General features: G+C 40.8%; 3 protein-coding genes across 9 annotated transcripts in view; 1 reads left to right on the top strand and 2 right to left on the bottom strand.

Moving 5' to 3' along the window:
• Positions 1-11,827, bottom strand: part of ALG9 (ALG9 alpha-1,2-mannosyltransferase) — a 113,519-nt gene extending 101,692 nt beyond the window's left edge. Inside the window, exons 1-4 of one of the 3 annotated variants that reach the window (XR_008380603.1) lie at positions 11,594-11,826; positions 10,491-10,629; positions 9,300-9,434; positions 351-421 (exon numbers count right to left, since the gene is read on the bottom strand). Coding sequence is in view for 1 of the 3 variants with exons in the window: in XM_053593680.1 (XP_053449655.1) it covers positions 351-421; positions 9,300-9,434; positions 10,491-10,629; positions 11,594-11,724 (476 nt within the window). In the remaining 2 variants the exon portion in view is untranslated. Of the gene's footprint in view, positions 1-350; positions 422-9,299; positions 9,435-10,490; positions 10,630-11,439; positions 11,534-11,593 lie in introns of those variants that run through there. The other 2 variants (XM_053593680.1, XM_053593681.1) reach the window with 2 other exon arrangements.
• Positions 11,828-12,729: 902 nt separating this feature from the next.
• On the bottom strand, positions 12,730-19,271 carry FDXACB1 (ferredoxin-fold anticodon binding domain containing 1). 3 transcript variants are annotated; one of them, XM_053593676.1, is made up of 5 exons: positions 19,075-19,271; positions 18,686-18,842; positions 16,851-17,054; positions 15,326-15,484; positions 12,730-14,921 (listed from the first exon to the last, which is right to left on the bottom strand). In XM_053593676.1, exons 1-5 carry the CDS (start codon positions 19,244-19,246, stop codon positions 13,739-13,741), a joined length of 1,875 nt encoding a protein of 624 aa, XP_053449651.1. In that variant the 5' UTR covers positions 19,247-19,271; the 3' UTR covers positions 12,730-13,738. The 3 variants fall into 3 exon arrangements, with proteins under 3 accessions (XP_053449651.1, XP_053449652.1, XP_053449654.1); XM_053593677.1 differs by lacking the exon at positions 16,851-17,054; XM_053593679.1 differs by lacking the exons at positions 15,326-15,484; positions 16,851-17,054.
• Positions 19,272-19,391: 120 nt separating this feature from the next.
• Positions 19,392-25,683, top strand: CFAP68 (cilia and flagella associated protein 68). Of its 3 annotated transcripts, XM_053593682.1 has the most exons (6): positions 19,392-19,720; positions 21,070-21,198; positions 21,899-22,129; positions 22,638-22,704; positions 22,966-23,092; positions 25,327-25,683. In XM_053593682.1, exons 2-6 carry the CDS (start codon positions 21,109-21,111, stop codon positions 25,448-25,450), a joined length of 639 nt encoding a protein of 212 aa, XP_053449657.1. In that variant the 5' UTR covers positions 19,392-19,720; positions 21,070-21,108; the 3' UTR covers positions 25,451-25,683. The 3 variants fall into 3 exon arrangements, with proteins under 3 accessions (XP_053449657.1, XP_053449658.1, XP_053449659.1); XM_053593683.1 differs by lacking the exon at positions 21,070-21,198; XM_053593684.1 differs by lacking the exon at positions 25,327-25,683 and having other exon boundaries at positions 22,966-23,261.
• Positions 25,684-27,567: the final 1,884 nt, after the last annotated feature.

Genomic DNA, 27,567 nt, shown 5'->3' on the forward strand with positions numbered 1-27,567 from the left:
ACCTAAGCTATAGGGTAGGGGTAAATTATGATCCTCTATCCTAGGACCAGAAATAAAGTTCCATTAAATCCTACCAAGTAAAGCCCAGTTAAATATATATTAACAGAATTAAAACTAATGATATGAATGTATGGTATTTATGAACCTCAGGAAAGAAAAAGATAAGAAGTACAGCATTCCTTTTCAACTGTTGGTTTCAAACAAGAAGGCATGCTTCAGATAAAGTATCAAGCACTAGAAGGAAAGCAATCCGTATTTCTAATCACTGCTCCCTAGACCATCAAGAGAGATAATCTCAGCTAAACTGGGCTTTCTCACAGCCCTTTGAGAAGCAAAGCTTTTATACTCACTTGTAAAAGTAAAGTTCACAAATACAGCTCACAAAAGCCAGAAGGCATCGCAAAAAGTAAAAGACAAGAATCTGAAAAAAACCCAGACAAGAAAAGAGTCACAGATATGAGCTAGAAAAACTCATAAAGATGAAACCACTCTCATTTGTCATCAATAACTGTAAACTGATACAATCCCTTTCAAATACACTATGTATCAAGAACTATACAAATTTTCATGTCCCTAGACTCAGCATCAGTGCACTGACGTCTATCAGTACAAGGAGGCAGGAGGTAGAGGGCAAAACCCACACACGAAAATGTTAACCACAGCACTATGAATTCAGCAAAAACTATTTTTGTTCAACTATGAGGAATTTATTAAATTATACTACATCTATGTCATAGACTATTATACAGATATTGAAATTTAAAGTTACAAAGACAGTGAAAAATTTTCACCATATGATATTCATTCCACAACCATTTCTTTAACAATATATAGTAGGTACTGATTATTACATAATATTAAGTGAAAATGCATAACACAATGTTATTAATGCATCAGAAATATATATATGTATCATAACTTATATGCACATGAAAAGAAATACAATAAAATGGTAAGGGTAGCTATAGCAGCCTGGTAGGATTTACGTGAGTATTTTTCCGCAATTCTTCCAAATTTCTACAATGTGATTTTATTAATTTTATAATTAAGAACAGTGGTTCTCAACCTTCCTAATGCCGCGAGCCTTTAATACAGTTCCTGTGGGTCGCAACCCACAGGTTGAGAACCACTGATTAAGAACGTTGAATTCAAAAATAAAAATAACAAAACTACAGGGAGTTATACTGAATAGATTTTACACTACAGAATACCATGTTTAAGAGCACTGAATTCCTCGAAACATAAGCATTACTTAAATGCATAGTGTAACCAATATAAGAGCATGTAACTTAGAAATACTTTCCATTTCTTGGTCAGGAATGGTGGCTCACGCCTGTAATCCTAGCAGTCTGGGAGGCCGAGGCAGGTGGATTGCTTGAGCTCAAGAGTTCGAGACCAGCCCGATCAAAAGTGAGACCCCCATCTCTACTAAAATAGAAAAACTGAGGCAAAAGGACCACTTGAGCCTAGGAGTTGGAGGTTGCTATGAGCTGTGATGCCATAGCACTCTACCTAGGGCAACAGCTTGAGACTCTGTCTCAAAAAAAAAAAAAGAAAGAAATACTTTCCATTTTCATCACTATAACCAAAAACATTCCAAGAAGAGTTGAATTAAGCAATCCAGTGAATGTATATATTTTGAATGTAAATTCAATAAAATAATTCATTAAGTAATTCAATAAAAACATAGTCAAAACTTACTGTACGCTGAGCACTATTCCAGATGCTATTAGGAATACAGATAATTTTAGTGCAAGGTGTCTACATTCAAAACTCCTCATCTTGGCTCGGTGCCTGTAATTCACCGGCTAAGGCGCCAGCCACATACACCAGAGCTGGCGGGTTCAAATCCAGCCCAGGACTGCCAAACAACAATGACAACTACAACCAAAAAATAACGGGTATTGTGGTGAATGCCTGTAGTCCCAGCTACTTGGGAGGCTGAGGCAAGAGAATCACTTAAGCCCAAGAGTTGGAGTTTGCTGTGAGCTGTGACGCCACAGCACTCTACCAAGGGTGACAAAGGGAGACTCTGTCTCAAAAAAAAAAACTCCTCATCTAACTGAGAAGAGTACAAATACACATTTAGAAAATTAAAAATTAACATAAATTAATATGAGAATTGTATTTGGGAGCAGGACAACAATGACACCATTCCTACTAATATTCAACACAGTAAATGGAAGCTTGAGTCAATACAAAAGACATGAATAAGAAATGAGGTGTTAAGAATGGAATAGAAGAAACTAAACTAAACTTAACATACAAAGATGAAAGAGAACCTCGAGATTCACTTGACAAACTAGTAAGGAAATTCTGTGAGATATTTAGTATTAAGATCAAAATACAAAAACAAATTGTTTTCCTCTACACCAGAAATACCCACTTAAAATATAACAGAAAAGGCTCGGCACCTGTGGCTCAAGCAGCTAAGGTGCCAGCCACAAACACCTGAGCTGGAGGGTTTGAATCCAGCCCGGGCCTGCCAAACAACAATGACGGCTGCAACCAAAAAATAGCAGGGCAGAAGAATACCTTTGAGCCCAGGAGTTGGAGGTTGCTGTGAGCTGTGATGCACTGTTACTCTACCCAGGGTGAGAGCTTTAGGCTCTGTCTCAAAAATAAATAAATAAATAACAGAAAAAAAGATACTATTTATGACAACAAAAAGTACAAAGAAATCTGGGCATTAACTTATCAAAGACTGCAGAAGACTGAAATGGATACTTTTTAAATTTTTTTTTTTTTTTGTAGAGACAGAGTTTCACTTTATGGCCCTTGGTAGAGTGCCATGGCATCACACAGCTCACAGCAACCTCCAACTCTTGGGCTTAAGCGATTCTCTTGCCTCAGCCTCCCGAGTAGCTGGGACTACAGGCGCCCGCCACAACGCCCGGCTATTTTTTTGTTGCAGTTTGGCCGGGGCCGGGTTTGAACCCGCCACCCTTGGTATATGGGGCCGGTGCCTTACCGACTGAGCCACAGGTGCTGCCCTATTTAAACATTTTTTAATTTATTGAGATATGGGGCGGTATTTAAACATTTTTTTTTTTTTTTTTGTAGAGACAGAGTCTCACTTTATGGCCCTCGGTAGAGTGCCGTGGCGTCACACAGCTCACAGCAACCTCCAACTCCTGAGCTTAAGCGATTCTCCTGCCTCAGCCTCCCGAGTAGCTGGGACTACAGGCACCCGCCACAACGCCCGGCTATTTTTTGCTTGCAGTTTGGCCCGTGCCGGGTTTGAACCCGCCACCCTCGGTATATGGGGCTGGCACCCTACCGACTGAGCCACAGGCGCCACCCTACTTTTTAAATTTTTATTAAGAGACACAGAAAACCTGTCTAGATGGATAAACCTGTCACTTTAGGTCCTCAACCCCTGAGCTGGTATCAGTCTGTGGCCTGTTAGGAACCAGGCCACACAGCATCACAGCCTGAGTGCCACATCCCCCATCCCAGGTCTGTGAAAAAATCGTCTACCATGAAATCAATCCCTGATGTCAGAAAGTTTCTGGTCCCCAGCCTTCCCCACCCCACTTCCCCTAACCCTGTCATGGAAAAATTGTCTTCCATTAAACCAGTCCCAAGTGCCAAACAGGTTGGAGACTGCTGACTTGATGGACAGAATAATTTAACATTGTAAAAGTATTGATTCTCATATTAATAAATAAATTCAGTATAACTTCAATTAGTATATCCCTGCAGAATTTGGGTGAGGGACAAACTAATTCTAAAACACTTTTTTTTTTTTTTTTTTTTGAGACAGGGTCTCACTTTGTCGCCCTTAGTAGAGTGCCATGGTGTCATAGCTCACAGCAACCTCAAATTCTCAGGCTCAAGTGATCATCTTGCCTTAGCCTCCCGAGTAGCTGGGACTACAGGCACCAGCCACAACACCCAGCTATTTTTTAGAGATGGGGTCTCATTGTTGCTCAGGCCAGTCTTGAACTCCTGAGCTGAAGCAATCCACCCACATTGGCCTCTTAGAGTGCTAGGATTAACCACCATACCGTGCCTTCTAAAATGATTTTTAAAACATAAATTTTAAAACGGACAAAGTGAAAAATTCATCCTCCAGATGCTGACATACGTTACAAAGCCTTAATAAAGAAAAGCGATATGGTACTAACTGACAAAGTGTCTCGGGTCAAAGAATAAAGATGACAGAAACAGACCCATATGCATATGGGAATGAGGTATGTGATAGAGGTGGCATGAAAAGCTGTACAAGTGAAAGGTAAAATTAACAGCTAATTGGGCAGGGCCCGGTGGCTCACACCTAGCACTCTGGGAGGATACCTTGAGGCTGGGGGTTTGAGATCAGCCTGAACAATGCTGCAAGATTCTGCCTCTATTAAAAAAAAAAACTCCATGGCACTCTACCCAGGGCGACAGCTTGAGGCTCTGTCTCAAAAAAAAAAAAAAAAAATTATCTGGGTATGGTGGCACATGCCTGTAGTCCCAACTACTCAGGAAGCTGAGGTAGAAGGATCACCTGAGCCCAGGAGTTTGAAATTGCAGTGAGCAATGATGATGACGCTCTAGCCCAGTCAACAGAATAAGATCTTGTCTTAAAGAAAAAAACCTACTTGAAGAAAATACAGAAGAATATCTCTATGACCTACAGTGAAGAAGGAGTTCTTTTATAAAGAAGATATTTTCTTTTACAAAGAAAAATTGGTTGGTTTGACTGTATCAAAATTAAAGATCTCTGTTTAAGAAAGGACCACAGACAAAGTTAATAGAGAGGTGACAGTCCAAGATGAAAGATTTACAATATCTAAAACCTACAGGGGTTATTATTGGGAATCTTTACAAATCAGGAAAAAACATATTAGAAAACCCACTAGAAAAATGGGCAAAGAATATGAATACATAATTCACAAAAGGGAAATCTGAATGGCTAATAAATATAGCAAGAAATGCTCCACCTCATTAGTAATCAGAGATATTCAATTAAGATAAGAAGCATCTCACACAAACGAGAAAGTCAAAACTAAGGAGTATTTGGGGGACGTGAGGCCGATGGCACCTAGAGTATCACTGCAGGGAACATAAGTCGTATAACCACCTGCAGAGCTATCCGGCAGAGCCCAGTGAAAACAAGAACGCCTGTGAGCCTATGTGTGCGATTCCACTCCTGCGTGGATGCTTCAGAGAAATTCACACACAATTCTGTAAGGAGAAAATACAAAGGTGCTCTCATTTGGGGTAGCAATAAGTCGGAAAGGTAGCTGTCACTAATGGTGCCAAGTATCACCACTCTCTCTCAGCAACAACCACCCTTTTCAGAATTATGATGCTGGAGCTGGGATTCTATGGACTCTAATTCCCCTTTGCCAAGTGGCTCCCTATTGGCTCCCAATAGCAGAACTAGACAGAAAGGAGATCGCAGGTAAGAACAAGAAAGGGAACTCTTCCGGTGTGTTTTACTCACTGTTCACATCAGTGATGTGAGAGGAAGAACTCTGTGCTTCACATGTCATATTTGAAGTGACAGTACACATCCACGTGGAAATACAAACCCCACGCACTGCCTGTTGTTAGTTCTCTACTGAGTCCTTCATCTGTATTATCTTTCCTCTGACAAGTTCAGAAAATTAGAAATGAGATACTAAGTAGAAAAGAGAGGGACAGTGTTTGCAAAAGTGCTACCTTTCTGATCATTCTAAAATACAAATGCAATCACATCTCTTTTCTATCTAAAACCTTCTCATGGTTTCACTACACGTTAGCTAGGGAAAAAAACAGGACAGTCTAATTTCTTAGTAAATCTTACCAAGTCTTCTATATTTTTTTAAATTTGTATTTATTTATTTTTGAGACAGAGTCTCACTTTGTTGCCCTCTGTTGAGTGCTATGACATCACGGCTCACAGCAACCTCTAAGAGATTCTCTTGCCTCAGCCTCCCAAGTAGGTGGGACTACAGGCGCCCGCCACAATGCCCAGTTATTTTGTTGTTGAAGTTGTCATTGTTGTTTGGCAGACCTGGGCTAGATTTGAACCCACCAGCTCTGGTGTATGTGGCTGGCGCCCTACCCACTGAGGCCTTACCAGGTCTTTTATAATTCTGGCCTCTTCCTCCCTCTCAGCTTCATCTAATTCACTCCACCACTCCCTCTCTCTCGCAAGTGTTAAAGTTATTTATATGAAGGCCCTGCTGGTCTTCTTCCCAGCCTCAAAGTCATCAGTCTACAAGACGGTTGTTCCCAACTTCTTCCCTCCTCTTCATTCTTCTCTTACATAAACAACTCCTACTTATTCTCCAGTTCTCTTAATTAGGAACTTCTGCTTCAAGAAAAAATGGACTTTTCCCCTATTTTCCCTAAGCAAACCAAAAATTCTGGACACTATAATTAAAACAGACCTAAGAAGACTGAAAGAGAAGGAGGCAGACTGGCTCCAGACTGTGGGACGTGAAGAACAACACAGCGGTAACCTCCTTCCAGACATAAAGCTAAAGAACCAAAAGTGCCAATAAGTACAGACAAAAATATACAACCAAGGCCTGGTCTCTCTGACGAAACGACCAAGAAAGGGGTGGCCTACTATGATTTAAAAAAAAAAAAAAAGCTCGGCGCCTGTAGCTCAAGCAGCTAAGGCATCAGCCACATACACCAGAGCTAGTGAGTTCGAACCCAGCCCGGGCCTGCCAAACAACAATGACAACTACAACCAAAAAATAGGCAGGCATTGTGGTGGGCACCTGTAGTCCCAGCTACTTGGGAGGCTGAGGCAAGAGAGTTTGAGGTTGCTGTGAGCTGACACCACAGTACTCTACCCAAGGCAACAGCTTGAGATTCTGTATCAAAAAAAAAAAAAAACCCTTATTAAACAATAACCACTCTACTCTGGCCAACATCCTAGGAAAGAATTGTGGTCCTATTGCCACCCATGTATTGAAGGACTTTCATCCTCACTAATAGCAATAGCAGCTCCCTTACCATGGTGTTAGTGGCAACCACCTGGGGAGCCTGGACTTCCATCCCTACCCTCAACCTGTCAGTACAAGGTACCCCTACCCCACCTGTTAGGGTGATATCAGTGGAGGCCTCGTAGGAAGCCAGACCTCCTACCCCTGTCCAAAGAGAACCCCCTTCCTTAAGTGTTATGGAGGACTAGTAGAGAACCTATAGTTCTATCCACACTTGGCAGTAACAAGGTAAAGACCTCCCTCTCAACCTTCTTTCCCCTGCTGGAGAAGTATCAAAATAAGCCAGCTGTTTAGTAGGAATGCAAGAGAGCAGAGTTAAAATAGCGCAAAAAAAAAAAAAAAGCAGCAGTAGCCAGCTAAAACAGAAGGCTTAAATATGATCTAAGGAGCACAGTAGTGCAAAGAAAGCATGCTGAGCCTATAAGTATAATCCAAAATCTCAATGCAGTACTAAAATATCTAGCTTTCTACTGAAAATTATTTTTCATACCAAGAACTAGGATGATGATTCTCAAACTGAATGAAAAAAGTCAGTCAAAAGATTCCAACACCAAGATGACAGAGATGCTAGAATTATCTGAGTTTTAAAGCAGACATTATAAAAATACTTTAATGAGTGATTAAGAATATGATTCAGGAAAAATGAAAAAGCAGAAAGTCTTAGTAAAGAAATAGAATATATTGGCTCCGCACTTGTAGCTCAGCGGCTAAGGCACCAGCCACATATACCAGTGCTGGTGGGTTTGAACCCAGCCCAGGCCTGCCAAATAACAATGACAACTACAAACAAAAAAATAGCCAGGCATTGTGGTGGGCGCCTGTAGTCCCAGCTACTGGGGAGGCTGAGGCAAGAGAATCGCTTAAGCCCAAGAGTTTGAGGTTGCTGTGAGCTCAGATGCCACAGCACTCTACTGAGGGCAACATAGTGAGAATCTGAGAAAGGAAAGGAAAGGAAAGGAAAAGGAAAGGAAAAAGGAAAGGAAAAAAGGAAGGAAGGAAGGAAGGGAGGAAGGGAGGGAGGGAGGGAGGGAGGAGAACGAACGAACAAACTAGACTACATTTAAAAAAAATCAAATGGGGGTGGCGCCTATGGCTCAGTCGGTAAGGCGCTGGCCCCATATACCGAGGGTGGCAGGTTCAAACCTGGCCCCGGCCAAACTGCAACCAAAAAATAGCCGGGCGTTGTGGCAGGCGCCTGTAGTCCCAGCTACTCGGGAGGCTGAGGCAAGAGAATTGCTTAAGCCCAGGAGTTGGAGGTTGCTGTGAGCCATGTGAGGCCACGGCACTCTACCGAGGGCCATAAAGTGAGACTCTGTCTCTACAAAAAAAAAAAAAAATCAAATGGACAGATGGGCATAGGAAACAGAGGGGCTAAAGGAAAAAAATCAGTGACTGGAAGACAGAAGAATAGAAACCACTCCATGTGAACAACAGAGAAAACAGATTGAAAATAAAAATGAACAGAGCCTCAGAGACCTGTGGAACTAATAATAAAAGACTCAACATACTACTGAAGTTCCAAAAAAAGAGGAAAAAAACAGGACAGAGCTGGAAAAGTACTCAAAAAACAACAGGTATAAACTTCCCAAATTTGGCAAAAGATTCAAGAAACTACAGAAACTCCAAACAAGATAACCCCAAAGAAATCCATGACAAAACACATCATAGTCAAATTTGTAAAAGCTAATCCGGTTAGGTCCCCATTAACAACTACTTTTATGTTAGCCCTCCTAATATGCTATTCCATTCATTGCTCATTGTACTTTTCCTCCATAAGACTCCATTGCATTTAGAATTACTGTTCACAAGTCACACTAAGTACCTCTTGTAGTTGCAGAAGTCAAACATGACTTGAGTATTATGAATTTAATATACTTCTTTCCTTTCTTATAATGTTATACATTCTTTGGCTCTGTCTGAGGGTGACTTCTGCAACTGCAGGTACTCAGACATGACATGTATTCATCTTCTGTAATCGGTATACATTGAGTATTACACAATTCATTATAATTTTAATGCAGTTTTTTCCTTTCTTAAAATGTGTATATAATATATGCAAACTATTAAATGAACCTCTAAGAAAAAAAAAAGAATTACTGTTCAATGTCCATCGTTACCACTAAACTGTAAGTTCCATAAAGTCAGGAACTTGGTCATTGCTAAAGCCACAGCACTTAACACAGTGTCTACCAAATAAAAGTTGCTCCATTAATATTTGTTGAATGATGAATGAATAAATGATTCTTCTTCTTCAAAAAAAAAGTCCCCTCTTAACTACCAATTTATTTTGTCCTTTCTTCAAAGCTATTCCAGAGACTCACCCCTTGATCAGGTGTAACTGCTTCCAGTTAGGCCTTCCCTTACCTTATTAGTTTGTAGAATTCTTGCATGAAATGCAGCTGGCCAGGCATGAAGCAACAGGTAAGCATAGGAGCGAATGGCGTATGCTGGGGAATATTCCCACGTCTGAAACCCCTCCCCATAGATGAGGTAGTGTGTCTAAAAGTACAAAAACAGATGAATGCAGGGTTACATTGGCCAAAATTCCCTGTGGAAAGTATGCAAGTGAATTTTCTGAATAAAAATACTAAAAAGACAAAGGCACACAAAAGTGTTGACATTCTCAGCAAGATTTTCAATAATTGGATTTTAAAATATCAAAATGACCCAGTATTGAATATTAATAATAAAATATTAATATATTATAAATTCTATAAGATTGTTGTTTGGTAGCCGGGCATTGTGGCGGGTGCCTGTAGTCCCAGCTACTTGGGAGGCCAAGGCACGAGAATCACCTAAGCCCAGGAGTTGGAGGTTGCTGTGAGCTGTGTGACGCCACGGCGCTCTACCGAGGGCAATAAAGTGAAACTCTGTCTCTGCAAAAAAAATAAAATAAAATAAATAAAGATTGTTGTTTGGTCAAAGCTGAAAGCCTGAATTTTATCCTCCACTTATTTAGTCAAAACAGAAAAGCTAAATCTTATATTCTCTTTAAACTACCAACACTAAGCATCCTTTCTCTTATATTTTTTGCTTTTGTTTTGCTTTTTTTTTTTTGAGACAGAGTCTCACTTTGTTGCCCTAGGTAGAGTGCTGTGGTGTCATAGCTCACAGCAATCTCAAACTCTCGGGCTCAAGTGATTCTCTTGCCTCAGCTTCCCAAGTAGCTGAGATTACAGGCACCCACCATGCCTTGCTAAATGTTTTGATTTTTAGTACAGATGGGGTCTTGCTCTTGGCTCAGGCTGGTCTTGAGCTCCTGAGCTCAAGGGATCCTCCTGCTTCAGCCTCCCAGAGTATTACATTGCAGGCATGAGCCACCACACCCAGTCTTATTTTGATTTTTAAAAATTTAAAAGAAAATTACAAATTACACCTTTGAGTAAACCAGCTAAATTCTCTATAGCCTTCAACAGTAGGTAAATCATCAGCTTAGAATACAAAAGTGAAAACAAATCTTACTAATAGTCAATTTCTTACTATTTATCTCGATTAGTAATAATTACCAAGCAGCAAAATCAAGAATGAAAAAAGAACACTAAATAAATCACCCACTGGTTCCCAGTAGTTGAATGTTTCATCACAGTCAGAGATGTTGCTCAGCAGAGCGGCACATAACCTTGCAGAAAGCAGGCACTTAAAAGCAGTAGATCCTTCAGGCGCCCAGACTTGTCCTGCTTTGTTCCCAGATAACCTGTTCAGGGGCAAAAAAAAAAAGTGTCAGGAAGGACCTGCTAATCAGAAGGACTAAAACACTTAATGTAGTCTCCTAAATAAGTTAACTGTTAGTTGTTCTTTTTCAGTAAAATGAATAAAGAATGAATTAAGACTTAAAAGCATTTTTCAAAGGAAAGAAGGGGGGTGTGGTCTCACTATTTTGTCCTAGCTGGACTCCAACTCAGGACTCAAGTGATCTTCTAGACTTGAATCATTCAGTCTGTCTATCTACCTCCTACTTTTAAGGAGTAAGTTAACTCATACACTTTAGTTTGTTGCATATATAACACTCCATTTACCCCAACCAAACTAATCACTCACTTGAAGGCCACAAATCTCTTACTCTCCTTTTCTGTCTTCTCTTAACAAGGTCATCACTTTCCATGGCTCTATTCATTTACCCTAAGTTCAAAAGAATAGAGCTCTCATATGAGCAAGGTACATAACCTCCTCCAATTCCATATGCCGACAGCTCCTTTAACGCAGTTCTAAATTGTAGTCTCCTAGGCTTGGGGAGAGATGGTTGTGGCAGCAGGTGCTGGAGGTTGGGGTGGCCCACATAAAAGTAAAGAGTTGGCCCTTGTGGGGGAATAAAGAGAAGCTATGAGAAACAGTTGTAAAAGGTTTACTCTCTGCTCCTGCCAGTATCTCCCACAGAGCCTCTGCCCAGTCTACCACCACACCAAGCCAGCCTGCTCCGGTGCTGAGGCAGAAGCATCTCAGCTATCTTTACCAGAAGGGACCCGAGGTTGAGGGATCTAAAGCTGGGCGAAGACTCAACATTAACCTGCCAAGAGCAGCCCTAGCTGAAGAGGGAGGCCGGACCCGGATGGGGAGGCCGAGCCGCAGGAAGCCCAGCGCAGCGCGGGCGAGACCCCCACGGGGGCAGCCCTGTGCCCAGCCGCCGGCCGGCCACGCCCCCGCCGCGCCCGCACACGTACTCTGTCCGGGGCTCCGCGCCGCCTGCCTCTCGGCTGCCCAGCAGCTCCCGCAGCTTGTCCGCGGCCGGGGCCGTGTCCCCACCGCTGCCCCCGCTGCCCTTCAGGCGCTGCCGAGCTCCTCGGCTAGCCATGGCCAGCTTGGGAGGAAAAGGCGAGATTCAGCACCCTAGGAAGTCGGCAAGCGCGGAGACATAGCTTTGCTGGCAAACGGTGTCCGCCAAGGGACAAAATACCGTGACATGCGCAGAAAGGACTAAATTGTGATGTTATTGGGCAGTTGGTGCAAATCCCGTAGTAGCAAAGATTGTAGTACCCGAGACTTGACTTTTCCCATCATGGCTGACCCTTCCACCTACTTCCAACGCTGGGCATCCTTATTTCGCTGTCTTCCCTTTACAGCATATTCCACTCCCCTACACAAATCGTCCCTCATTTCCCCAATTTTTATTTATTTGTTTGTTTGTTTTTGAAGCAGAGCCTCACTCTGTCGCCCTGGGTAGAATGCCAATGGCGTCATGGCTTACAGCAACCTCAAACTCTTGGGCTTCAGCAATCATTTTGCTTCAGCCTCCCCGGTAGCTGAGGGGACTACAGGCATATGCCACCCAGTTATTCTATTTTTACTTTTTCCAGTTTCAGTGGTTTTTCTATTTTTAGTAGTAGGGTCATGCTCTTGCTCAGGCTGGTTTTCAACTTCTGAGCTCAAGCAATCCGCCCCCTTCAGCCTCCCAGAGTGCTAGGATTACAGATGTGAGCCACTACACCCAGCCCACTTCCTTACTCTTGTTTTAAGATCCGGCTCCAGTGCTACCTCATCCATGTACTGGAAATAGAAGAAAGGTATAAATCACCATTACCTGACCTCAACTAGCAAATAGTCTATATGAAGAGCTCAGCAAGACACAAGAAATCCCTGATTCTTTATCTTCCTCCCCAAACTTACTCCTGTGGCAGTTTTCCCATCCCAGTTAATGACAGTTCTATTTTAGGTACTCTGGTCAAAAACACAGGAGTCCTGCTTAATTCCCCTGTCTGTAATCCCACATCTCTCTCATCAACACACATTTAATTCATCAACAAGTCCTTCTAAGTATTATCCAATCTGGTCCAGGTCATCATTATCACAATAACCTCCTAGTTTGTGTCTTTATTTCCATTCTTGCCTTTTCACATGCTTTTCTCCAAAAATAAATAAGACAGTCATTTCCTTCACAGAGGTCACAATATAATTCCTATCTGTGGAGCCTGTTAACAGGAACATACATTAATTCACTTTAGAGTATCCCATTCTGCAGAGTCTTGGGCTGACCGAATTTCCCGTGTCCCTTAGAGATACAACCACAGAAGGTCCCAAAATCTAGGGGGGGCAAAGTTTCAAGTTAATCACAGTTAAATGATTACTACTGAAGAAGACTTAAGGAAGGAGAAATAATAGAAAGTTGCAGAACATAGGCTTTAGAGTTAGACCCAAATGTTAATACTAAATTTGTCACTTATTAGTTCCATGAATTTAGTAATAGTCAACCACAGGAAAAAAAATTTTGGTGATGGTAGCATAGGATGATGATAATACTATTATTACTAAATAACCAATATTAATTATGGAATACTTACAAAAGCAAGTTAATAAATATTGGTGTGACTAAAAAACTCCTCTCATAAAGTTATTTAATGAAATGATACAATGGATGGGGCAGCACCTGTGGCTCAAAGGACTAGGGTGCCAGCCCCATATACGGGCAGTGGTGGGTTCAAACCTGGCCTCAGCCTAAAACTTTAAAAAAAAAAGAAAAAGAAAAAAAATGATATAATGGAATTGAGAGAAGAGGAATTGACAGTGTGGAAAACATATTTATATTTGACAAGACACTTAAGCTCTACCTTTTCTTCAGCAATAGAGCATCTAAAGTACAAGATGCTATTCTGTCTGTTGTCTTACTCATCAACTCAGGATCAAAATGTACACATCCAAATATCATCAATCACATGTATTCTGTAATTCAAGGCATCTTTAGGTTCAGCAAACAGTGGCTCTAGTCACAATGTAAAAGATTTTACAAAATAACACAGTCCAAAAGAACTGCTGGTTACAAGTTGGTCATTTTTATCCACATCCACACCACTGAAGGATCACACTATGGAAAACTATCGAGGTGTAACATGTAGTCGTTGTTGAATCTCCTTCCTAAACTGGGACTGCATTGATGTTACCTGTTGCTTGGTGAGGGCCTTGTCACAGGTCTGGTAAGTCAATCTATAGCAGAGACTGACCTGTTCAGTCTTTGGATGCTGAAAACAATTAAGGAATTTTATGGATGTAACAGTGTCCTGGGACACTGCTCGGGCCACAGTGTGAAACTCAAGTTCATCAAATCCTTTCTTCTCATCTAACCAAAAGCTAATATCATGTACATAGCATGGAGGATACAGGGAATAGCTTTTAAAGGGTTCTACTTTGCTAGGGACAAAATTTTTTAGGAAACGGTTATCAAAGGTCCATAACATTCTCCAGTCAGAGATACTCCAGACAAGCATGACTAATAAGTCCAAGTTCATAGACACAAACACAAAACACTGGTCTTTACGTATAATGCTTGTAGCAGATGTAGTGACAGACCCAATAATTAAGTCCTGGGCCCAATCTGGACCAAAATTGTAAGGCTTAACACAAATCATATAATCTTTTCCATTTGGTTTAAGGATAAATTCTACTGAATTGCTCAGCCTAGATCCCTCCAGCATCGTCTGGGCCAGAAGGGTATCTAGGATGTTCTTCAGGTGATCCAGCAGTGACTGAAGACAGTCTTCCTTCAAATTCTGATTAAACCCAAGGATAAGTAAAGTCTCATGAAATACCGGCATTGTAAAAGGCAAAATGCGGCACTTCTGAAAGACAGGTCCACTGAGGACGTGCAGAGAACCTGGGAGGAAGTCTGGTGCTTGGATGACAGCCCGAACGTGAACTAGAAGAGAGGGTCTGAGGCAGACCGCGGGCTGGTCAGAAATTCTTCCAAGAGCTTCTTCTTTACCATCTCTTCCAAAACTTTTGAGAAGGCTGAGTTCTGAAAATGACACTAAAAAGTCCTCCATATCTTGTGTTTTCCCACCAATCAGGGACCCAGAATTTGAGTTATCTTCATGAAGATTAATCCAAAAGGCAGTTGACAGAATGTCACAGTTCCAGGAAGAGAGAACACTGGTGCCTTCCTGTGGCAGCAAGGGGAAGGAATGCTTCAGCCTTTTTAGAGGGAAAATTTTGCCCAATTCAGCAATGAGTTGCTCATTTATGGTTTTGATAGGATGACATGAAGGTGCTTCCAGGAAACCCCTGCTTAAACACATAAAAAAATTTCTAACTTAAAATAACAAATAATCGCTTCTCAGCCTTTTGGTTAAGATCAAGTGTTAAAATAACAAATAAATATAATGTAATTAAAATTAAAAATACAAATAACTATACAGAAAAGAATTATCCTCAAGTCAATCTTGAAAGGAAAACAATGAAATAATCTACCATAAGGAAAGATATTATGACAGCCACCATCTTTAAAATATATTAAGAAATAAGACAATTTTCAATTATAAACAGGTTAAGGAGGCCATACTGACTGACAATTATCAAAACACCAACATCACTAACAACTTATATATTATCCACTCAATATATGGTTGCTATGAGAATGTCAGGATACAACTAGAGATGGAAGCAATTTCCAGCAAATAACAGGTTACCTGTTCAACTTTCCTATAAGTGCTTCTGGTTCTGGGAAAGAAAACCACTGGTCACCTAGTTTGATCCTGAAGATTCTGGGTTGAGAACATTCAAAGGGTAAGCTCCGAGTGAAGATATGATTCAAAGCACCTTCTACATGAAAGGACTTATCTTGACTCCTGACAAAACAGACACCAGTATGAAGTCTGCCATTATTACAGGAAGTATTTCTAGGTACAACCTAAGCAAACAGACAGCCTTTGGAATGGGAGGAAATAGTTGCATGCTACAAATCTTACAAAGGGCTGATAACTAGAATCTACAGAGAACTCAAATTAATCAACAAGAAAAGAACAAACAACCCTACTTCTAAGTGGGCAAGGCACTTGAACAGAAACTTCTCTGAAGATGACAGATGAATGGCCAACACACGAAAAAATGCTCGTCATCCCTAATCATCAGAGAAATGCAGATAAAAACCACTCTGAGATGTCACCTAACTCCAGTGAGATTAGCCCACATCACAGAGTCCCAAATCTGCAGATGCTGGCATGGATATAGAGAGAAAGGAATGCATATAGACAGAAAGGAATACTTCACTGCTGGTGGGAGTGCAAACTAATACAACCTCTATGGAAAGAAGTATGGAGAATTCTCAAGGAACTAAAAGTTGACCTTCCATTTGATCCCATAATCTCATCACTAGGTATCTACCCAGAATAACAAAAATCATTTTACCACAAAGACATATGCACCAAAATGTTTGTTGCAGCTCAATTCACAATTGCCAAGATGTGGAAGCAACCCAAGGTCCATCAACCCATGAATGGATTAACTAACTGTGGCATATGTATACCATGGAACACTATTCAACCATAAGAAAAGATGGAGACTTTACATCTTTTATGTTTACCTGTATGGAGCTGAAACACATTTTTCTTAGTAAAGTATCTCAATAATAGGAAAAAAGTATCCAATGTACTCAATACTAATATGAAACCAATATATAAATAACTACATGCCCACATGAAAAAAAAAAATCAAATACAGGGTGTCCATTAAGTTTGTGTTCAATTTAAGTGCACACGAATTTTATGGACACCCGCCATAGTCTAGCAAGGGGTAGGGGAAGAGGGAGGACAATTGATAGGATCTCACTTAATGTGCACAATGTGAGGGTGTTCAGCACCACCACCACCACCTGTGGGCAAAGGGCTCAATTACAACTTGAACTTTACTTTAGAATTGAAAACAATGTAACCTAAACATTTGTACCCTCAGATTAATTTGACTTTTTTTTTCTTTTTTATTCTTTGGGATTCATTGAGGATACAAAGAATTAGGTTACACTGATTGCATTTATTAAATTCCCTCTTATAATTGTGTCTGACTTTTTTTTTAAAAACTAAGTATTTCTAGGGGCTGAATTGTCTCTTAAATTTTTAAATTCTTAAAAAATAAGAATTTTTTATCATAGTGAGAGAAAATTCTTATTTTTTATCATAGTGAGAGAGACTGTAAAGAGAAGGCCTATGTTATACTTACCTATATCCAGTGCATTTGTACCCTGGCAAAGCCTCACAGCTGAAGGGATGCACACCACTTAAAATGAGCCCCCCTACAGCTGCCATGGCAACCACTTGCCAACTGTTGTGCCATTCTCTCTGGGGCTTATCAACAGGAGTCCCACCTTGTCCTCTACACAATGCCACATGGACTTCTCCATCCTCTGCAAGAACATCTGCACAACTAATGGGAATGGGGGGGGAAAACAGCTATTTATCAGAAACAAGTAGAAACTACCAGAGAAGTTAGCAACATACACATGGCTTATCTGTGAAAAAATTAAAAACAACCATACCCATTTAACAAGGTCTATTAGACCTCAAAAACACAGAGCAAAGTAACCATAAGTAAATAAGACTATAAATTTGTTCAACCTACTAACTGATACTAGCAGCTGACCAGGGTGTCAACCGATTTGCATTTGTGTTGTTCATCTATATGTCACAGAAAGATTAATGTCTGCAAAGTGTAGGCTGTTTCTCCCCCATCTGAAAGTTCTATTCATTGCCTTCTTTTTTTTTTTCGAGACAGAGTCTCACTATGTCGCCTTAGGTAGAGTGGGGTGGCCTCACAGCTCACAGCAACCTCTAACTCTTGGGCTTAAGCAATTCTCTTGCCTCAGGAGCTGGGACTACAGGAGCCCGTCACAATGCCCGGCTATTTGTTGTTGTTGTCATTGTTGTTTAGCAGGCCCTGGCTGGGTTCAAACCCCCCTGCCTCGGTATATGTGACTGGCACCCTACCCACTGAGCTATAGGTGCTGAGCCTTCACTGTCTTCTTGACAATTCAAATTCTACAGTTCTAAATACCAGTTTAAAATACTGCCTCTATAAAGTTTCTTGACAACTATGACCCACAGGACCCTCAAATATAACAGTATCTTGCATTTTGGTATAATAAATAATAATGTTTTAAGTTCAATAATTTGATAAAGCAATTAGTTAATATTCCCATTTTACAGATGAAAAAACAGAAGCAGGTGAAGATTAACTAAGCAAGCCTAAAATCATGCAAGTATTAAGTGGTGGGCCAGGATTTGGATCCATGCAGTTTGGGCCACAGTCATAGCCATTAAACTATACTGGCTGTCATTATTTTGCACTACCAAAAAGAAAATGATCCTCCCTTAACACCCCCAAAAGTACACTGGGCTTCTTTTGGGAAAGTGGGGGGACAAAGGCTCACTGCGTGCAGTGCCATCACAGCTCACAGCAATCTCAAACTCATGGGCTCAAGTGATCCTCTTACCTCAGCCTCCCAAGTAACTGGGACTACAGGCGCCCTCCACAACGCCCACCATATTTTCTATTTTTAGCAGAGATGGGTCTCACTCTTGCTCAGGTTAGTCTCCAACTCCTGAGCTCAAGCAATCCACCTCAACCTCCCAGAGTGCTAGGATTACAGGCATGAGCCACGGCACCCAGCCTACTTGCCCTTTATTTAGCATTTAGGATTATGTGTCTGCCTTTCCAAATAGATGGTGGGTTCCTCTGGAGCTTTATGTTCTCTTCTAAATATACTATAGTAACTTACACACGTTTATTTCCTCAACTAAAATGTTACAGTGCAGTAACTATGTTATAGACATCTTACAGGGGGCCAGTTCACTGTCTCTCAGACCGCTGGAGGGCCAGACTATAGTTTAAAAAAAAAAAAAAACTATGAACCAATTCCTATGCACACTGCACATATCTTATTTTGAAGTAAAAACAACAAAACGGGAACAAATACAATCACATCGCCGCATGTGGCCCGCGGGCCGTAGTTTGAGGACCCCTGAACGTTTTACTTGTGAGGGTTCTCCTTTCCTCACCTCTGGAAAAACTTGGCAAGGAGTTCCCTGTTCTTAGCTACTCCAGCTTTGCGTCCACAGTGTGGAAAGTTGAAATAAATTCGATCAAATCCCCTGTCTTGCAGTTCAAAGGTATCTGCCAGTCGGGTGCAGTCAACACCAAAACGAACTTCAGCACCTGGCAAAGAGTTCGGAGGCGCGAAATATAGACAGGATGTCTTAAGACATGGAACCACAGAAAAATTCTTCCTAATCTAAACCGCGCAAACGAGCCCAGCTATAGTCACACAGCAGGTGCGAATATCCAAGGAATAATAAAAAGCCATCCCCGCGTGGGTTACATCCCCCCAACCTTTGCCGGGGGGCGCCGGCAGCTGGGCGTGGCTTCGCGGAGGGGCTGGCCTCGCTACCTCGCTCGCGCAGGCGCTGCAGATTCTGCTGGGCTACTGGATCCCGGGCCAAGTCGACCAGGCCCGGGAGGCAGGTGGCAGTTAGACTAGTACTGGGATCCAGGGTCCTGCTGAGAGCAACGGCGAAGGAGAAATTCCCCTCCCCAACCAACAGGAGGCGTCGAGGACCCATGGCTTCCCCTTGCTCCCCTCTTTAGTTCTTCGCGGCGCTCATTTATGACGTCACTTCCTTAGCAGGTCACTACCCGTCCCCCTCCCTTCACCCGTCGCTAGTTCATGACGCACCACAGCGCCAGGTTGTCTAGACCAACCGAGCAGCGACTCCCAAGAAAGACTGTAGCCATGAGTGCAAAATCTAGACCCTCGCTTAGCTGTCCCCTCACCCTCCCGTCCCTTCGGGAAGATCAAAGTACCTTCCAGCCCAAGTATGGCCCTGAGTGACTTCGTCACACCTTCGTGAGGTCACAAGCAGCCACTAGCTCAGAGGGGAGAGGCGAGTTCTGAGTGAAAGAAACTGGGCGGGGCTGGGGCCCAGGAGAGGTTGGACTGTATCCTGCGTGTTTCTAACACAGAGGAGTTTGTACCTGCCGTCATAGCGTCCGAAATGGATGTCTCCCATTGTCTCTGCTGCTCAAAATATCTCCAGGTGAAAGAAGTGTTATTGTCTGTTATGTGCCAGGCCACTGTGAGGGTGATTAGCTATATGGATGAACAATATGTGGCCTATGATTTCACTGAGCCAATGGCTTCGTGGAAAATGCACACAGGAAAAGAGGCAACTCTGATATAGTGGAATGTGTGCTATGAGTGGAAAGATTCAGGGTGGTATGGGAACTCACAGAAAGGGAACCTCATCGAGTTTAAGGGTGAAGTGGAAAGAGCCACTGGATGAAATGAACCTGAGTTGAAAGCTGAAGGGGAAAAAGTACACTTAACCTGGGTCAAGAGGAGTGAAGAGGCAGAGGGAACAATGTATGCAAAAGTGTGATGGAAACACAGAATAATCGAGTTAGGCAGAAACACAGATGAAGAGAGAGTGGGTAACAGATGACACAGAAGAGTTAAGCAGGGTCATGTGGAGCTTTGTTAGCCATTTTAACAGGCTGAGCTACTGAAAAAATTTATTTAATTTAATTTATTTATTTATTTTGAGACAGAGTCTCACTTTGTCCCCCTGGGTAGAGTTCTGTAGCATAATAGCTCAGAGCAACCTCAAACTCTTGGGCTCTAGAGATTCTCTTACCTCAGCCTCCCAGGTAGCTAAGACTTCAGGTGCTTGCCACAACACCTGGCTATTTTTAGAGATGGGGGTCTCACTGGCTCAGGCTGGTCTCCAACCTGTGAGCGCAAGCAATCCACCCGCCTCAGCCTCCCAGAGTTCTAGGCATGAGCCACTGCGCCTGGCCTGAAAAAATTTAAATAGGAAGATGACTTTCATTTTCAAAAATTCTTTCCTATGGAGCAAGGATTTTGAAGGAACAAGGCTGTTGGTGAGATAAGACGGGAAGTAATGGTGATGAGGCTAATAGTGATCTAAAAAGGAACCTGCCAGTGAGAATAGGGAATAGTGGACTGATTTAAAAATCAAAAAAGACTTAGTGATTGAAAGAATGTTGAAAGAGAAGGCAGAGTCAAAGATACACCATAGGGCTTCTGGCTTGGATAACTAAGTGGATGGCAATCTCTGTCATTCCAGTTCTAGGGACAGTGACATGGATGTCAACAGTCTGTTGGGTGCTTCAATCTCCTATCTTATATTTATTCAAGAAGTGTTATTGAGTGTCATGACTACTCTAGTCATCATGCTGTTTAGTGACATCAGTGCATGCACCTATCTTCACAAAGGTGGATGGTGTGAGGGCATTTACCTGAGATGCCATCCTTTAATGCTACCTTATTAGTTTTTTCTCTGACTGTGGGAAAGCAAGTGGGCAGTGACTTCCAAATCATGGCCACTTGGGCTTGGTAATCCGAATGATCTTTCTTTGCTTGAAGAACTGGAAAAGCCAAGTGCGGTGACATCTTTTAAAGAACATGGAACAGCTATGTAAGGATTTCTGTCACTCTCCTATGAACTCTTCAAACGACTCAACCTTCTCATCAAGTTACTCTTCTTCAGGGGAGGTATCATCATCTTGCTTCTAAGCCGGGGGACCAGACTCATTTTCTGGAAAAAAAAAAAAAATAGTTGATCATCTGATATATGGAAACCACTGTTGATTGGGAGGGTGGGCAAAAAGGTTACAAAAATGAATAAAACATACATCCTGTCCTCAAAAAGTATACAGTTCAGTGGACTCAGAACTCAAGCATATGGTAGAAAGTTATAAATACAATGAAGATATGGTAAGTTCTGTATGAGATAAAAGAAGAGAGAAGTTAACTTCAGGGAAGGTATTTGAGCTGGGCCTAGATAAAAGGAAATTATCATTCATTGATCATTTATTATGTTGTCTAGTCATTCAACTATCAGTTCTACTTTCTTTGACTATACCAAGACCATTAATCCTTAAACTCTTAAATTACCTAAACATGTAGCTAGTTCTTCATGTAGTATTGGGGGTTCTGAAGGTTTTCCTGTTTTTTTGAGGGAGGGCATTTAGTCTCTATAGTGATCCTCTGCTGCTGGTTGAGAGAATAGACCAAAGAATTCCAAAGGCCTGGAGAGGAAGACACAACCACAATGATTAAATCTGGAGGAAAGCCTAGGTCATTAGTAAGTCGTGCTTGTGTTATACCAGCCATGTAAAGCAGAGAGTTGGAAAGATACACCTTTTGTCTGTTTTGTGCATTAAGCATTTTTTCTATTCTTGTCTTTTTCCAGACACAGAACCTCGCATGTTTCCTCACAAACCCACACTATGGCAGCCTCATTAATGCAGATGGCCATGGTGAAGTGTGGACAGATTGGAATTCTATGTCCAAGTTTTTTCAGTATGGGTGGAGATGTACCACTAATGAGAATTCCTATTCAAACCGTACTCTGATGGGCAACTGGAACCAGGAAAGATACGACCTAAGGAATGTTGTACAACCCAAACCCTTGCCTTCCCAGGTAATCTGATTTTCTCTTCTTTTCTTGCCTCTCTTAGCAAAAGAAATGTCTGTGGCCATTTGAAAGGCAGGAATCTAACAACTTTAGGCTTCTGTTCAGTGAAGTGGTTAGGGCAGCTGGACCCACCTGTCCCAATTTACCATCAAGTTGAATATTATATTATCTGTAAGGTATCGAAGTGATGGGAGTTACTCTTTTCTTTTGCTTCCATTTGGACTTTATCTGTTAAGCCACAGAAATAATTAATGTCTTCTGACTCAGGCTGGGTTCACCTCTGATATTTGCCTACCTAGACTTGTCATTTATCTGATTCTTGTCCTTAAATTTTTCCTAAGTAAATAAACATACAAAGGATATGAAAGTTACAAGTGTATAGACTAACAACATACAGACCTCTAGTCCATCTAAACTATGTCAGAACCTGTTAGAATTCATGTCATGCTATCCTTTATTTCCTGACATTAGATACAGACTGCTAGATTCTTAATCTATTAATTTTTCTTTCCAGTTTGGACACTACTTTGAAACAACGTATGATACAAGCTACAACAACAAAATGCCACTTTCAACCCATAGTATGTAGACTATTCTTTTTAATTCTTACAATTTCAGAACCTAACTCAGTGCTTAGTACATGGAAGGGATGCAAATAAAAGTAAACCGAATGGGTGAATAAGTGAATGAATGAATGAATGAATGGACAGTTTTTATCTTTTCTCACTTTTGACAGTACTTTCTGAGGCTAGTCCCTCAGAAATAAGAGTAATATTAGTTATTAAAACTCCTTGCTATTAATTGTTCCCATGTGTCTTCTCTTCTTTTTTTCCTTCCCTCAGGATTTAAGCGAGAGCCGCATTGGTTCCCAGGACATCAACCTGAACTGGATCCTCCCCAATACAAATGCACAGAAAAGTCAACTTATATGAATAGCTATTCAAAACCTCAAATCGGGCATCTCCCTGGGTGTGTATGGGATCCTAATATTGATCAGTTTCAAGGTTCAGGATTCTAAGAAAGCATAAGCTTCATTTTTCCAGAGTAGAATGTAGGAGGGAGCACATTTAAGCATAACTAAAAATTTAGCTCACGGTAACACTATTGCACTTCTAAAGAAATAAAGTAGAAAACACAGAATATATTCTCTCTCCCTTCTTTGTTGTAACCAAGACTAAATGTCAAATTTAAGTTAATGATATCTAACCTTAGTTTTACATTAGGAGTGTTCTAATTTTAAAAGAATTATTTCTCTCAAATCTATAACCACTCTGCTCTTCCAGCATAACTTAGGTTATATTTGACCAGATATTTTCTGGTTATAAACCAGGAAATCATGGTCATGTAGTATAAGTTCACTGTGACCCTAATGAGCATCCCCTCTTGAAGACTATGAAAAGAGACTTAACTGTTTATTATTATAGAGAATTTAAAACATGAACAAAAGTAGACAGGATAGTCGAATGAACTTTCATGTGTAATTAATTATTCAGCATTAACAATTTATGATTTATTGATCTACTTTATTTTATTGAATTAATTTTGGGGCAGATGTCAAAAGTATAATTTCATCTATAAAGATTTTAATATATATCTCAAAGATAGAAGGACTATCAATTGTTATACCTCCCAAAAGATCACTAAAGAAACCTGTTAATCAAACAAAATTTATTAAAACTACTATAGCAATGAAGAACATCAACTTCATTGATTATGATTCAAAAGGGGGATTATAGGGATTTGGGGTAAGGGTTCAACTGGTTTAAGATGGATCTTTCAGAGCAGGGAACTGGTAGGGAATGAGAAAAGATTGTGAATAGTTTAGGGTTAGTGAACATCAAGAGGCAGCCGTCTTAATTTTAATATAGTTAAACTTACCAGTATTTCCTATTTTTTGTCTGTTTAAGAAGACAATATATAGTCAAGATCTATTTCTCATATGTTATATTGTCTTCTTAAAGAAGCAAAAAAATCTTCATATATTACCTCCAAAACCTTCATTATTTTATGTTCCATATATAGATCTGGAATTTATGTTGTATATAATCTTAGGTCAGTGGTCCTCAATCTTCCTAATGCCGTGACCCTGTAATACAGTTCCTCATGTTGTGGTGACCCCCAATCATAAAATTATTTTCGTAACGAAAATAATTTTATGATTGGGGGTCACCACAACATGAGGAACTGTATAAAAAGGTCGTGGCATTAGGAAGGTTGAGAACCACTGTCTTAGGTAGTAACTAAGTTTCTGTTTTTTCTTTCCTAAGTGGCTACCAGTTGTCCCACCATTAGATATAGAAAAAATCATAATTTCTCCATTGCTTTTCAATGCCATTTTATTGTAAATTAACTATGTACATGTGGGTCTGTTTCTAGGACCTCTAGCACATTCTATTAGCCTGATTGTCACTCCTGGTATTAGTTACAATACCTTAATTGATCCTTAATTCCTCTGTTATCTTAATTATAATGATTTTAGATGTTCTAAATCTGGGGGTTTTTGTTTTTTTTGTTTTTTTTTTTTTTTAGAGACAGGGTTTTGCTATGTTGCCTAGGCTGGATTTGAACTCTTGGGTTCAAGTGATCCTACCACTTCAGCCACCCCAGTAGCTGAGATTACAGGCACATACTACCATGCTCGCATCTTTCTATAAGTCTTAATATACAACAGATAAAGTACTTTCACCTTGTTTTCCTTAAAGTTGTTTAAGCTCTTTTTGACCTTTTCATTTCTTTTTTTTCTTTATAAATCACACAGGTAACACATTTACTTTTTTTTTTTTTTTTTGAGACAGAGTCTCAAGCTGTCGCCCTGGGTAGAGTACCAGTGACATCACAGCTCACAGCAACCTCAAACCCTTGGGCTTAAGCGATTGTCTTACCTCAGCCTCCCAAGTAGCTGGGACTACAGGCACCTAGCACAACACCGGGCTGTTTTTTTTTTGTTGTTGTTGTAGTTGTCATTGTTGTTTGGCAGGCCTAGGCTGGATTCAAACCCGCCAGCTCCAGTATATGTGGCTGGTGCCCTAGGTGCTGGGCTACAGGCCCTGAGCCAACACATTTACTTTTATGTATAGACTAGTATGTAAGAAAGACAAAATGGTAAGTTTAAGAGTGCAGACCTCTTAGGCAAGACTTGACTTCTGGGCTTTAGAAAGATATGGAAACTTCTTCTGAAGAAATTTTTCTTTCTTTTTCTCCAGACTTTTCTTCCTTGCTCTGATGCCAGCTTCCTTCTCAAGTCTCAGTCTGATAAAATGTTCCACACGTAGGCATTGCAAACAGTCGTTTCTTAACAATATCTTTTATTTAGGTACCAACGTATAAGCCCCTGCTTGAACTTGTGCCAGTTGATTCTTCCAAAGATGTCTCTTCTCCAGGTCTAGCATTTTCTTGACCAGTCTGAAGAAAGCTTAGAGCAGCTTCTCTTTCTGGACAACTTTATCTAATGCATCCATGAAATCTATCTGCTCTGGACTTGGCATTGGCAATCTCCGCCACCTGGCCTCCTGCTCTAGGGTGAAGAGCATGCTTCTTTCTTGCAGTAGGAAATACCAAAGTTTATGTGACTCTTCATTACTTTTGTTCCTTAATTGCTGACAGGTCCATAATGCTCCAGATTTTACTTTTTCTTCTCCCTAATTCTTTGGGTCATCAAAAAATTTTTCCAGTCCTTTTCTTGATGATGTAGTATGAAGTGATCTACACTGGTGAAAGGATGTGACATCTGGTGTATTCTTCGGCAACAAACCAAAAGAAAGCCTGCAACCTGTGCTGGCAGGGACCTGAGGAGTTATTAACAACCTGGACACTTCAGAGCATCTGAGACTCTTCTACGAAGAAGAGCCAAACAGCCATTTTTTTCTGTTGACCTTTTACATTTCCGTATAAAATTTAGACTCAGCTTATTCCACAAAAGATACTGTTAGAATATTGATTGAGATTTCATTGCATTGTTAGGTGAATTTTCAAATTTGAGTTATTGTTTCATTAATTGTAAGAGTCTATGTGTGCATTCTTGCAAAATGAATATTGTTTTATAGGAACATACTTTAAATTTACGTGTTATATTTCTTATTCTAGCAGTTTTTTGTTTTTTGGGTTTTTTCTTTTTTGGAGACAGTCTCATTCTGTCACCCTGGGTAGAGTGCGTGACGTCATAGCTCACAGCAACCTCAAATTCCTGAGCTCAAGTAATTCTCTTGCCTCAGCCTCTCAAGTAGCTGGAACTATAGACTCCTGCCACAACACCCGGCTATTTTTAGAGATAAGATCTTGCTCTTGCTCAAGCTGGTCTCAAACTCCTGAGCTCAAGTAATCCACCCGCCTAAGCCTCCCAGAGTTCTGGGATTACGGGCATGAGCCAGCATGCCTGACCACATTTTTTTTTTAAAAAGAAGACAGAGTCTTGCTCTGCCACCCAAGCTGGAGTGTAGTGGTGGATCAGAGCTCACTACAACCTTGAATGCCTATGCTCAAGCAGTCCTTCCCTCTTCGGCCTGCTGAGTAGCTAGGACTACAAGCATGCACAATGATGCCAAGCTAATTTTGAAAGTTTTTTGTAGATATCTAGTCTCATTATGTTGCCCATGCTGGTTGCAAACTGGCCTCAAGCAATTCTCCCACCTTGGCCTCCCTAGGTGCTGGAATTATGAAAGTAAGCCACTGCATTTGGCTCCACTTTAACTATTTTTAAGCTAGGTTAAGTTAACTTTTAACTACTTAGTAGCATTAAATATATTCACAATATTGTACAACCATCACCACTGTCTATTCCCAGAACTTTCTTATCTCAAACTTACTCTTTATATTAAACTATAACTCATCCCCCCAACTCCAGCCCTTAGTAACCTCTGTTCTATTTTCTTTTATCTACTCATACTCTAGGTACCTTGTTTAAGGAGAATCATACATTAGTTGTCCTTTTTTGTCTGGTTTGCTTCACTTAGCGTAATCCTTTCAAGGTTCATTTATGTTTTGCCATGCATCCTTTTTAAGATTGAATAATATTCCATCCCATGTATATGATACATTTTACTCCTTAATTCATTTGTTGCTGAACACTTAGATTGTTTTTACCTTTTGGCTATTATCAAAAATGCTGATATAAACATTAGTATACAAATACCTGTTTGAGTTCCTGCTTTCAATTGTCTTGAGTGTGTATATTCAGAAGTCTAGTTGTTGGATCAATCATATGATAGTTCTATATTTCATAGTTTGGAAATGCCAAAATTTTCCATTGTAGCTATACCATTTTACTTTTCTACTGGCAGTGTATTCTTTTTTTTTCTCCCCCCACCCCCACCCTGAGACAGAGTCTCACTCGTCTTTGGTAGAGTGTGGTGGCATCACAACTCACGGCAAGCAACCTCAAACTCTTAGGCTTAAGTGATTTTCTTGCCTCAGCCTCTCAAGTAGCTGGGACTACAGGCGCCGCCACA

The sequence above is a fragment of the Nycticebus coucang genome, chromosome 6 (assembly GCF_027406575.1).
Source record: "Nycticebus coucang isolate mNycCou1 chromosome 6, mNycCou1.pri, whole genome shotgun sequence".
Taxonomy (NCBI): domain Eukaryota; kingdom Metazoa; phylum Chordata; class Mammalia; order Primates; family Lorisidae; genus Nycticebus; species Nycticebus coucang.

Coding starts and splice junctions, on each gene's coding strand:
- FDXACB1 (XM_053593676.1), bottom strand. CDS start 19,246: ATGGGTCCTCGACGCCTCCTGTTGGTTGGGGAGGGGAATTTCTCCTTC. Junction 17,055..18,685: donor CTTGCCAAGTTTTTCCAGAG/GTGAGGAAAGGA, acceptor CATTCCCATTAG/TTGTGCAGATGTTCTTGCAG. Junction 14,922..15,325: donor CTTATAGGAAAGTTGAACAG/GTAACCTGTTAT, acceptor GTGTTTAAGCAG/GGGTTTCCTGGAAGCACCTT.
- CFAP68 (XM_053593682.1), top strand. CDS start 21,109: ATGGAACAGCTATGTAAGGATTTCTGTCACTCTCCTATGAACTCTTCA. Junction 21,199..21,898: donor GTTACTCTTCTTCAGGGGAG/GTATCATCATCT, acceptor GTCTTTTTCCAG/ACACAGAACCTCGCATGTTT. Junction 23,093..25,326: donor CAAATCGGGCATCTCCCTGG/GTGTGTATGGGA, acceptor CTTTTTCTCCAG/ACTTTTCTTCCTTGCTCTGA.